At 31.8% G+C, this 13,062-nt stretch overlaps 1 protein-coding gene and 1 long non-coding RNA gene across 4 annotated transcripts; both read left to right on the top strand.

Annotated features, from left to right (window-relative positions):
* Positions 1-3,226: 3,226 nt before the first annotated feature.
* LOC112007056 (phenylacetaldehyde reductase) lies at positions 3,227-6,462 on the top strand. The gene is given in 3 exon segments (XM_024039369.2): positions 3,227-3,664; positions 3,667-4,216; positions 6,097-6,462. Coding segments are annotated over 3 exon segments (969 nt in total). The 5' UTR covers positions 3,227-3,390; the 3' UTR covers positions 6,242-6,462.
* Positions 6,463-7,558: 1,096 nt separating this feature from the next.
* LOC136070049 (uncharacterized) lies at positions 7,559-12,538 on the top strand. Of its 3 annotated transcripts, none has more exons than XR_010631284.1 (6): positions 7,559-7,632; positions 7,728-7,802; positions 8,060-8,118; positions 8,251-8,333; positions 10,308-10,431; positions 12,230-12,538. It is a non-coding gene; the product is annotated as an uncharacterized LOC136070049 (long non-coding RNA). The 3 variants fall into 3 exon arrangements; XR_010631285.1 differs by having other exon boundaries at positions 8,251-8,398; XR_010631283.1 differs by having other exon boundaries at positions 8,251-8,625.
* The last annotated feature ends 524 nt before the right edge of the window (positions 12,539-13,062 follow it).

Below are 13,062 nucleotides of genomic sequence, written 5' to 3'. Positions count from 1 at the left end.
TTTTTTTTTTTTTTTTTTTTTTTTTTTTTTTTTTTTTTTTTTATAAACAATTTTCTTACCTTACATTGCACCTAGACTCTGAGTAAATCAATTAAAATTTTTTCTCACATGATCAAAATAATTGAAAACTAATTTAAGAAAAAAAAAATCATAGTTGGAAAGATATTTTTTACATTTTATACACACCCCAAAAAAAAAAAAGTTACTTATTTATGTGTGTACATATATAATATATATATTATATATAGTGGAGGAAGCGGAAAAAAAAAAAAAAACTTGATCATGAGATCTGAGGATATATATATATATATATAATATTCTTTTCATGTAAAAAAATTATAATAAATACATAAAATGTAAAAGAAGTCCTCAAATTATTTATACTAGTATGTAGCCCCGTGCGGTAATATATTATTAATCATGAATTTATTCATGTTTAAAAGGTTCAGTTAAGTCTAAATTTATATTATTAACAAGAAAATTTCATTAACAAAACTTAGCAGTATATATTCAGAGGCGGAGCCAAGGGGGGGCGAGAGGGGGCAAGTGCCCCCCCTGACTCCTCCAAAAATATTCCATATGTATTACAATAAGGAATTTTTTTAAATGCTTTACCCTCCTTGATGCAAAAACTAAACACAAATCAGGAAAAAAGCTTCCTGGTCCTGCTGAAATAAAGGAAAAATGACAAGCTTGCCTAATGCCCAATAAGTCAATGACACCGTGTAAGGGAGAAAAAAAAAAAAAAAAGAGGGAAAAAGTTTCCTGACACAAGCAAAAATAAATGGAAGAATTTTCCTTAGGCACAATAACACACAAGCTTTGACTTGTCAGCTGTTAGCTTTTATTAATAATAATAAAAAAAATGTCTTTCTTATGACATTTCAATTGATAGTCCTATATTTTACACTCTCTTTTTTCTTTTCTTTTTTTGTCCTCAATTTCTTGACATTTCAGTTTAAAATTGTGGGTTTATGTTATGAACAAAAATTTTAATTATTTTGAAAAATAAATAAAAAGTCGAATTTTACTTATAGTTTCAAAAACAATCAAGAAAAGATAGTGAGACGTGTATACAACTTTGCAAATAAATTACTATATTTTTAATATTTTTCAAATTAATTAATTTCTACAATTTATTTTATAGTATTAACTTAAATGTCTAACTATAGTTTACTTATAATTAGTTTTTGTATGACACTTATAGTTGTCATTGTTTTTTGTTTTTATTATTTTTAATATTGACTTCTAATCTTGCCCCTCTTGAATTGAAATTCTAGCTCCGCCACTGTTAATATATTTTACATAGAAAGATTAACCTTTATGACAATGTTTATTCAAAAGATCCATTCACGCTTTTAAATTTTCAATCTTTATTGGTGATTGAAATTTTCGTAACTTAAAATTTTAAAATTAAAAAAAAAAAATCTCTCAGAGTTGTACTCGTTTTGTAGTTTTACGATAGGTCATTTTGTAACATGATGTGCATTTGTGTGAAGAAAAAACCTCTGAAATTCCATGACTGATAAAAGAAATTCTCTCCAATCTCTTTTTATAGAGAGATGGGTTTGTGCGTGTTTTTATACATCCTTCATAGTTGTATTATCACGAAGCAGGTCCAATGAATTTAGATTGGTACTACCGATTCCCAAAGCATGAGTGTTTAATGTGTTATTAATTTCATCTCATTGGCTTCTGCACATGACAGCAAAATTAAAAATAATTAGATTGTACACGTATATAGTAAAATTGGACTCCAATTTCAGATTCTAATTGAACAATTGGAATGATAATATATGATAGTAACAACAATAGGAAAATTCAAATAAAATTTAGGATTAAATTGTAACAATCTGAATAAAAAATTTAAGTAGAAAGACAGGGTGGAGTGATCCCTCTAAGAAGGTGACCAAACTTGCGTAAATATAGAATAATAAATCTCTCTCCGGAAAATTAACATTGTTCATAATCTTTACCTTTACTAAAAATTTTAAAAACATAGTAACTCACATCTGCCATCCAGACATCTATAACCGGGTCTTCTCCAATTCGTGTGAGGTTTCATTGATCACTAAATTCCTTTGTAGCCTGTAAAAAGTATCATCCATTGGTCCATAACAGTGCTTTTTTCATTGTTATAAGTGCCAAACCTGGAAAAAAAGAAGAAGTTAAATATAAGGATAGTGAATTTTAGGCATAATGTGCATCTAATCACATATTAGCAATTTATAACAAATGTAAAGATGCAAACTTTGTAAGTGAATAGTAAACAAAACTCAATGTCAGAACTAAGAAGAAAGCACTTTAATCTGAAACTCAATGCAAATGTAAAGATACAAACTTTGTAAGCAATTTATAACAAAGATGCAAACTTTGGCTTTGCTATCCTTTTGGAAATTATGCAATGTACTCAAACCAAGTTCTTATTACTGATATTAATCACTTTGGTTTTCATGTTTGATTGCAAAATCAAGAAAAAACTTAATTAATACAGTAACTCACTTGACTTGATACATAGAAGTGGTTTTAATGAGAATGAGCCCACATACATTTTGCCACATGATGCAAAATTCAACTTCAATTTCAGATTCTAGACACATGGCACAAAATTAAAACTTTAATTAGAAATTCTAATTTGAGTTTCTCTCTACTTCACCTATTATTATATATATAGATGTATAGATGATAGTGTTAATTTTTTTAAGCTTGTAGTTATGCTCCTTGTAGAGTCAAAGTAATTGAATACAATTTATAATAGACAGACACATCTATAAATAGAGAGAAAAATAATATTTAATTAAAATAATGATAAAATTTTGAGGTTGACGGAGTTGTACGGGAATAATAGATTAGCTAAAGTAGTATTTTAGATTTTTTTTTTTTTTTGAGAAACTATTTTATATCAAATTTGATTAAAAAGGCATGGGGGAGTAATATATAAAAACGTTCTTATAATACATTATATAACTAAAAGTATCAGTATAAAAGAGTTTATAGTAGTAACTAAAGTATCAATATAAAAGAGTTTATAGTAGTATCTTGGAGTTATAAAGGCCGAAACTCTAGCGCGCATAACCGACATGTGGGATAATATCGAGAACGGAGAGGGAAATGGGCTGTTCAACGAATCAACAGTCGACACCCACACCTGCAATTAAGCTCATTGGTTCTGGAATTATAATAATTTGTCTTATGAATAAAATTACTCAAATTAAAATGAAAAAAGAAAAGGAAATGATAATATATATTATGATAAACAAAGGCATGAATCTTGAAACGGTCCAAGAGAGATATCTGATCAACTGGATACTGAAAGATTCACGCTTATCATCCATTTATTAGCTAGCTGCTCTCAGCCTCAGCCTCACATTTACTTTTAAAGAAGAAGGAATGGCAAAGGAAACAGTGTGCGTGACTGGAGCCAACGGGTTTATAGGCTCATGGCTGGTGCGGACCCTCTTGGAATCTGGCTACACCTCCATCCACGCCTCCATTTTCCCTGGATCCGACCCCACCCATTTATTACAACTCGACAACTCCAACTCCAACTCCATCCACATCCACGTCTTTGAGGCCGATGTCTTGGATTTTGACGCCGTGTGCAAGGCCGTGGAGGGCTGCTCCGGTGTTTTCCACGTGGCATCCCCCTGCTCTCTTGAGGACCCCAAGGACCTGAAAACGACTTGCTTCGACCCGCCGTGCAAGGCACGCTCAACGTTCTCCAAGCGGCTAAGAGGTTCAACGTCAGGCGCGTCGTCCTCACGTCTTCTATCTCCGCGTTGGTCCCCAACCCCACGTGGCCTCCCAACAAGGTATTCGACGAGTCCTCCTGGACTCACCTCGATTACTGCAAGGCTCGACACAAATGGTACCCTGTGTCCAAGACTTTGGCTGAGAAAGCAGCTTGGGAGTTCGCCCAGAAACATCATGGGATGGATGTCGTGGCTATACACCCTGCCACGTGTCTGGGCCCACTGTTGCAACCTGGGTTGAATGCGAGCTGTGCTGTGTTGTTGAACTTGCTTCAGGGGTCCAAGGACAGTCAGGAGTACCATTGGCTGGGTGCTGTGCATGTCAAGGACGTGGCCAAGGCACAGCTTTTGTTGTTCGAGACTCCTTCTGCTTCTGGCAGATATCTCTGCACCAATGGCATCTATCAGTTTTCTCATTTTGCTCTCAAAGTCTCCAACCTCTTCCCTCACTATCCTCTTCATAGGTTTGTGTCTTTCTTTCTTTCTTTCTTTAACTTTAAAGTTTAAACCCCGCCCACCTCAATTCCACTTTAATTTTGATTCTCTCTTACACAATTAAGAGGATAGGAAGCGCACCAAATTTATTAAACAAATAGGATAGGAGCTTTAGTGAATTTGGGAACCCCCCATGCCTTCTTCATATAGACTAAACTTAAATACTCAATTATTTGGTTTAAGAGGGAAACAAAACAATTTTTAAGCTTTGTTGTTGCTATGCTGGTTGGTTTATGTCATATTCTGTTTGTTAATCATTGATGTTGACAATCAATAAAATCTTGCGTCAAAAAAGACTTGCTCCATTCAGGTCTAGAATAAGCATTGGAATTCTATGTTTGTGGACTATATATATAGCTAGGAAACTATTGTTTTGCACTTCTGAATCTGCTTATCTTAGACTTAGAGATTGCCAAGAAGAACATCCCATCTAGCACTGGCAGCAAGGGGAATACAAGTGTATTAATCACATATTAATGTATTCCGGTGGAATCAACGCGAGGAAAACAATGCACCTATTAATAGAAGCATTCCTTGGGAATTATATTGCAAGCACTAGGAATCCTCACTGTTATATGATTACCATACATCAGTCTATTAATCGTACTCCATGTGGTATGCATGTTACACGGGGTGACTTTATCTTTTTAATGCTGGGAACCAACCTTTCTTTATTCTCTTGTCCTTTTGCCTCTATTACTTTATCTAGTTATGATGGCTTCCCTGCTGAACAAAATGGGAGCTTTTCTTATAGTGGTCTGGATTTTTTTGTTTGTTCCGGAGTAATAATAGATATCTCTGTTGATTTTTTCTGGTTGGATGTATTTACTTTTTGTAAGAGAGTTCACTCTAGCATAGGAAGATACTCCTTTTATAGCTCAAAGCTCCATCTTCTATACTATTACTACTTTATTTTTATGCCTCAATCTTCTGGTGCTGGCTTTACAAGGTCCACAACATTAGTTCTCAATGGTTACTATCTCCATAAGGCATAAGTGTACCTTTCGTGTTCTGACATCTGCAGTATGCCTTGTTGAAACTTTGAATCATATGCATACTGTCATCCCACTAAAGATTTTTCTCTATCATGGAGATATTTCGATATATATTAGAGATAAAAAGGTAACGCACGCTTTTAGTGATTTAGAAAGAAAAGAAAATGGGTTATACTTCTATTAGTCAATGTGCTAAAGCTGTTATAGTAGAGAGATATATACAGCAAAGTAATGTCTTTCTTATGAAATGGTTGAGATGGTGACCCAAAACCATGAAAAATGAGCATCTGTTCAAGCTGATGTTGCTGTCTTCTCTTTTAACATAATTGAAAATGTGGATCTATAATCAGTTGTGCTAAATCTTGAGCAACCTGTGATTATGAATAGCTGTGTAGGTTTCTAGTGGTAGTAAATAATCAAAATTTTATGATTTTTGAAGATGAAATTTAGACCTACATTACATGATTATTTTGATTGTCATTGTGTCTCCACATTTTCTCAATGAAAGACCTTGATTACCCTCAAAGAAAAAGGCTTTTATGACCAGCTTTGTTATAATTTGTTCTTGAGAACAACCAAGGTCATTTCTATCGCTTAGTAAGTGGAAGCAGGGATAGTTGGCAATGTATGTCACAAGGAAACGGGACAATCTGGTGTTCTGGTTTTATGTACTTTGTGATAAAATAAAAAAGTACATAAAATAAAATAAAATGGAAGTTATCCTTGGTATTGCCAGCCTTTTGTACTTTTTGATCCTTCTCAGATCTAGAAAAACATCATTTTTGTCTAATTAATTTTTTTTTTTTTTTATCTGATTCTAAATGACGGAAGTTTATAACTTGGATTACATACAGGTTTAATGGGGAAACTCAGCCAGGATTGACAGCATGCCAAGATGCAGCAAAGAGATTAATCGATCTGGGTCTGGTCTTCACTCCGGTTGAAGATGCTGTCCGGGACACAGTGGAGAGCCTCAAAGCTAAAGGCTTCCTGAGCTAGAAAATGCCACAATCTTAGGTTGTTCTTTCTATTCTTCTTTTTTATTTTTTCTATTTTTCAATACTGTATTTAAATTTTTCATCGTTTCATTGCCTTATTAAGTTGGCAGTAATAATGAATGCAATTAAGTGTCCGTTTGGCATAATTAATTTTGCCAACTTATTTTACTATTCAGCTTATTTTTGCTACTATTTATGGTCCCACTGCATTTTTTGGTACTATTCATGAGTCTCACTGTACTATTTCAGTTAATTTTTACTTTTATCTACAGTACTTTTAGTAAAAAGTTTTCATTTTCAGCAAAATAAGCAAATCTCAAACAAACTAAGTGTTGTTTATATTAGTGATCCCATCACATCCTTTNTTAGTTGGTGTTACATTTTTTAGAGTTACATTAAGTGTAACTTTAACCTAACCCTATATTTCTTAATTCGATGTGAATTTCGAAAAATTTGTCGTTAGATTATATTATCTTTATATATTTTTCATGGTTACAAAATTCCAAGGTGTTCAAATTTGATATATTTTTCATTTTTCATATATTTGTCATCATTTTAATTTTTTAAAGTAAATAGTGTGAGAGTTTTAATAATAGTCTCTGTCTCTTTTTTCCTTAATCTTAAAGTTTATTTTTACTTTTATTTATTTATTTATTTTTACGTGAGTCTTTCTTCTTCTTAAAAAAAAAAAAAAAAAACCTAAAGTGAGTCCTTTAAAAAAAAAAAAAAAAATTTCTAACATGTGGCCTTTTTAAAAACTAAATATTGAGAAAATCCTAACACGAGTCTCTCTCTCTTTTTTCCTTCATCCTAAAGTTTTTTTTTTTTTTTTAGTGTGTGTGTGTGTGTTTTTTTTTTCTTTGTATTGAAACTTAAAGTGAGTCCTTTTTTTTTTATATATAAAAAAATCTAATGTGAGGTCTAATTAAAAAAAATTATAATTATTTTCTTAATCCTAATTTTAAAGTAAGTGAAAAATTTCAGTTTTATTTCATATATAGATAATAATAATGAACAACTAAAACGTATGTTGCCTTAGTGGTTAACACTCGTGCCATGCATATTTTACAAGGTCTCGTCCATGGTTCTAACCTCCATGAAAACCCTTTTTTTTTTTTTTTTTTTTTTTTTTTTTTTTTTTTTTTTTTTTTTTTTTTTTTTTTAAGTTGCTATTATCAAAACTACATCGTTTTGGTTCTATTTAAAACTAAACATAAAAAAACCCTACACATCCCTTTCTCATTTAGCCGCCCTCCTCATTCCCATCCCCTCTCTCCTCTTCACTCATCTCTTTATAGGACTCTCTTCTCTCTCTCTCGAGAAATTTTTTGTGGTACCGTCGTGGTGTTTTGTATTTTCGTATATTCACTCCCAAAAAAAAAAAAAAAAATGGTAAGCGTGCTTCAAGTTTTTTTTTTTTTTTTAACTCTATTTTTGTTAATTTTCTGAGTACTCTCTCTCTCTCTTAATTTTTTTGTGTTTCCAAGATCAAAGCAAAAGAGGGCATTCGGAACTGTGATTTTTGGTTATTTGGGTTCTTCTATTTGTTTGATCGGAAATAGGTAATGGGAATCCGTGGAAATCTTGCTTTTTTGTTACTCGGTTTTTGAGTTTACGATCTGGGTCTTGCTTGTTAATCTTATCTTAGTTCTTGATTGCTTCTTCTTCTTCTTCTTCTTCCTTAATTTTTTTTTTTTTTTGCTTGTTCTTTCATATTCGAAGCTTTCTGTGTTCTTTCTCAACTTTAATTGTTGATTTGCAATCTGGGTTTTGTGTTTTATAATCAAATTTTGATTCTTTATATTTTTGGATTTGATAGAGAAATGACTGGATCGGACGAGAACAATCCGGGCGTGATCGGACCCAGAAATCTTCAAGGTACTTGATCCGGATTTGAATTTCTTTTTTTCTCTATTGGGTTTGTGCTTTTTGTTTTTGAATTTTAAAATTTAGGCTCAGAAACCCTAGTCTGAAAATTTGGTTTTCTTTTATTTATTTATTGTGATTTAGAGGAGGGATTTCGTGCTGGAGGTGGAAAATTGGTTTCGGGAATCTCTGCAACATTCATGGTCAAAGGCCATTGATACAAATAGGTTAAACTTGGCAGCCAATTTGATACATCTAGGCTTTTGCTAAAGTGAATGCATGTAGCACAGAGGTCTTGGATTTCTTCTAATATTTTTTTAAAAAACTTTTATGATTGGTTGTTAAATCATAGGGGCACTAGTTACAATAACCAAGCTCATTGAAATTGGTATGACTATATATACAATGTCACTATTCTTAAATTGTACTTTTCAAACTACTAAACCTTTATACGGAAGAAAATCTAAAGCTTTCCAGACTGCTTCAGGGACCACGACTTCTTCTATCATCTCAAATTTGGTATGGCTGGCATCTAAAACAGTTATATATATATATATATATGTAATTACTGACATCCACATTAAAAATTGGCTTTATTACTTCCAATTGATACAGCTATATGGGTTCCTTTTTCTTCCTTTGCTATTGCAGTCATATATGCAAAAAAACTTGTTAGAAAATTGGCTTGAATAGAGTGCATTAATTGCTCATAGATTTGGCATCATATAGGAATATAACCCAACTTATTAAAAGATGAATCTGTCTTATATGGCTAGGAAAGTCTCCGTCAACTTGGATTGTAGACTTTTTTTTTTTTTTTTTTTCCTTTTTTCTTTTTTAACTATGGAATTCTACTATTTGGGTTGAAGTGGTAATTAGTTTTGACATGGTACTTAATTTTCAATAAATATTGATTTACACTTCCAACTAATAGAACACAAGTTTTATGAGATTTTTTTTAACAACTATGCTATTGAGGTTTGTGTAATACTAATACAATTCTTTTCCCTGAACTGTGATGCTGGGGATACAATTCTTTTCTCTTGCATGTGGTGTTAGTTTAGTCCTTTCTTAAAAAGTAGTCAAGCATAGAGTTTTCCACTTACACTTTTAAGTAAAACATATATATACTTGTATACCTATATACAACTGCGTGTGTGTGTATTAATTATATTTTGATACTACTGGGACCCCCAACAAAAAGTTCTGGCTTTGTCTGTGGGAGCAAGATTATGAATTCTCAAGTGGTGTGATCTTGTTACAGGTGGCTTTTGCAATCTTATTTGAAATTATTGTTGTCTGTATCTGTACTTTATAGTTGCCTATTTCTCTTTCTCTCTCTCTCTCTCTCTCTCTCTCTCTTGCTGGTCACTAGGTGTAATGTATTTTTTTTTCTTTTTTTTTTAATGTTAAATTTAGTGAAGGAAGATCAACATACTTTTGTTTGCGGCCTTGTTACATGATCGTTCTTCAGTGGGGTTTTGTAATTGTATATCCAATAGACGATGCATGCTTCAATGCTTTAAAAAAATTTCTTGCTAATATTTTTGTCATTTGTATATAATCATTAAAAAATTAAGGACAAGTAATAGAAGGTGAAGTTGCTAATATTTTAATAAGTAAAAATACTTTTATTCATAAGAGGAAATAATTCTTTGATTATGCTGGGAAAATAGACACTGCTGCCATTTCCTTTTTTTGCCTGGTTGATGTAACTTTGTCACGTGGTGTACAAACTTAGTTCGCATTCTTTGGCTTAGCAGGGCTGAAGCAATTTTTAAATATAGTCACTGTTTAAGTTTATAATATATATATATATATATGTATGTATGTATGTATGTATATAAATATGCTGAAAAGGTCTACATCTTGGGTCCACATGGCAGTGGAGCCCTCTTATTTTGATAGAATAGTCAAGACAATAATAGGAAAAAGGTATATGAATTTGATGATAGCACATGATAGGGGCTCAGAATTTGGCTTTTGTGTGACACAATTTAATCCTCTTGTAGACATTATTTTCCTTTTCATGGAACAAATACGCATGTGTTGGTCCAGTTTATTTTCCTTTTAGATACATGTCATTCTTTATTACTAGGATGGAACCTTAATTCAAATATTGTTGTGTTATTGTTAGTATTATCATTTCATTTCTAATAAATTTAAATTTTCCGTTGTAATGACTAATAATTTACCATTAGGGATGTGAATGGCTATGCTGGAGCTAATGCTCGAAGAAGGATTTCTTTAGATTAACAAGGGCCAACTGTGGTTCATTAAAAGCCAGGGCCTCTTCAAACAATATTTGATCTCCCTCCAAGTGAGGTGAGTTGCATAAACTCTGCTCTAGCGGTAATTTTAATCTCCTGAAGTTTCAAATTGCATATATATAACTATAAGTATATATGATTCTTTATGTTCTCCCTCTGGTAATTCCAATTATGGGCCTAATTAACAGAGTACCTATTTTAGGCTGTTCAACACAGTTATTCTTGTGCACTTAAAGAGGTCATGCTTGTATCATGGCCGTATGTTTCAACATAGTCATCTCATATATAAAGGTGCAAGAAGAACATCAGATGGCCTTTTATGTTTCTCTGCATTAGAAAGTTGCTGGTTTAGTTAAATTTATGAGTGAATGGCTTCTTTTATAGATTACTGAAATAGGCTGGAGTCATCCACAAGGTCTTCTTATGAGCTTTTTTAAGTTATTGGGTTTTATTTGGGTTGAAGTGGTAATTAGTTTTGACATAGTACTTAAAAGCCCATGGAGACAAAGTCCTAGTAGAGTTAGGCTTAATTTTCAATAAATATTGATTTACACTTCCAACTAATAGAACACAAGTTTTATGAGATTTTTTTTAACAACTATGCTATTGAGGTTTGTGTGATACCGATACAATTCTTTTCCCTGAGCTGTGATGCTAGGGATACTTAAGTGTGATACTTAGGAAGCTGGTGTAAGATTAATATTTATCTTTTTCTTATAATTTTCCATGAATCTCAAATTAAGGCTAGATCTAAATTTCTACCTATTCTTTCTCTTAAATGCAAATATTTAAACTCCCTAAAGAAAACAGCTCCTTAATGACCACAATAAGCAAAAGCACGAGTTGAAATAAGAGTACAACCAAGGAAATTTCTTCTTTCAACCTTAGGAACAGCTGCTTATTATATACATATCCCTAAACTCCTGTTTTGTGTATTATTTTCAAATATAAAAACTGAAAATTTAAACGTTTTTATAGATGTCATATCTTATAATTTTGCATGCATGGTAGGTATAAAGAGAAAATGTAATCTAGTAGTGGATTTGTCAAAATACACATCCCATAAAAAATTATAGTGGTGTAACATGACCAAATGTTACATTAGGTGTAAAAGTAGGTATTTGATTTATTTTAATATGTTGTATTTCAAAATGAAGGAGGGTTATATGGTGTATTGTCAAATTGTTTAACTCTATAAATTGATTATTTTAGTTATTATTGTTATTAGTTAAAAGTAAATTTAATAAGTCATTAACCCAAGTGAATTAGTAGTTCTGAAGGAATCCACCTCTTGTAATATGTAATTAGAGTTGTTTACTTGCCCACTTTATCATCACTTTGCATTTAAGATACATCTGTTGGTACCGTGGTTGAATTAAGTATATAAACAGGTTTGTAATTTTACAATGACTTACTTTTGAGGGACATGGAATTTTAGTTTTGGATTTGGAATTTTATCGGCACTTTTCTTCAATTACAACACCTCATTAGGACCGCCATATCGGGTTTTGGTAGATACCAACTTCATCAATTTCTCTATCCAGAATAAAGTGAGTGATTAGTAGTTTTATTCCATTTTATTTTAAATGGGTTTGGTTCATAAAAATGCATAGTTTGAGAGAGTTTTATTGTTCATGACTTACTGAATGTGTAATTACCAATTGAGAAGGAAAAAAAAAAAATCTAAGAATGAGGTAGAAATCCTTATTCAATTCTAGAGCTTGTTCTCTTCCCATTAATGCATTGAAGGATATGTTCTGGAAGCATGGATAAAAATAATAACTTTATGTATTTTGACTTGGTAACTTTGCATTATAATCCTAACTTATGCAATTTTTTTCATTTTTGTGTAGCTGGACTTGGAGAAGGGAATGATGCACTGCCTATATGCAAAATGTGAGTTTAGAATCACTGGTTTCTTAAATTTAATGTGAATATTAATTTGCTGCAAGAATTGTTGTGCCGTGTTGATGAGGTATCCTAAGTTCAAAATAGTTGTTAATGTGGTTTTATAACAAGCATTGAGTGCCATGTATCATTGGCAAACACTTATATATGTGTTGGTTGCTTAATGATATTTATCAAAATGTTACTCTTGGTTGTGTGGATGTCCATGAGAATGCTTAAGGAATAAAATGAGGATCTTTTTTTAAATTATGATTTTTTTGAATCAGCTTACCTTGTGGATTGAAGGAACAACTTTTATCACGCAATGTGTGATGGCACTCCTTCTGTGTACAAATGACCACATCTTTTCTTTTGTTAATTTTATGATAATGGTTATAGACAATGTTATGTATTTAATAATATATTTCTATGTTAATATAATGTTAGTTTTGAGACAATTGTGGTGTTATATGGTTAAATTTGTGGTATTGTCTCAGTGGAGCTAAAATTATTATTGGATTATTTGTAATAGAAATATGGTTTTAAAATCCAAAAGAAAAAAAACCATTGACAAGACTTAATATTATACTCCTACCCACCCACACACACACACAAAATTTGGAAGGAAGACGATAAAACAAACGCAAACGTTACTCAAACGTAAGAGTAAACTAAATTAAAATGGAAGGAAAGTAGTACTCCAACTTACTTTCAAAAAAAAAAAAAAAAAAAAACTTTCAAAAAAAAAACCTACCATACTTCCATTCTTTCTCCATACATTGTTCTTTTTACTTTTTCG

This window comes from Quercus suber, unplaced genomic scaffold (assembly GCF_002906115.3).
Source record: "Quercus suber isolate HL8 unplaced genomic scaffold, Cork oak 2.0 scaffold_206, whole genome shotgun sequence".
Taxonomy (NCBI): domain Eukaryota; kingdom Viridiplantae; phylum Streptophyta; class Magnoliopsida; order Fagales; family Fagaceae; genus Quercus; species Quercus suber.
Note: the sequence above shows the minus strand (reverse complement) of the source record. Positions and strands in the feature narration are given on the sequence as shown.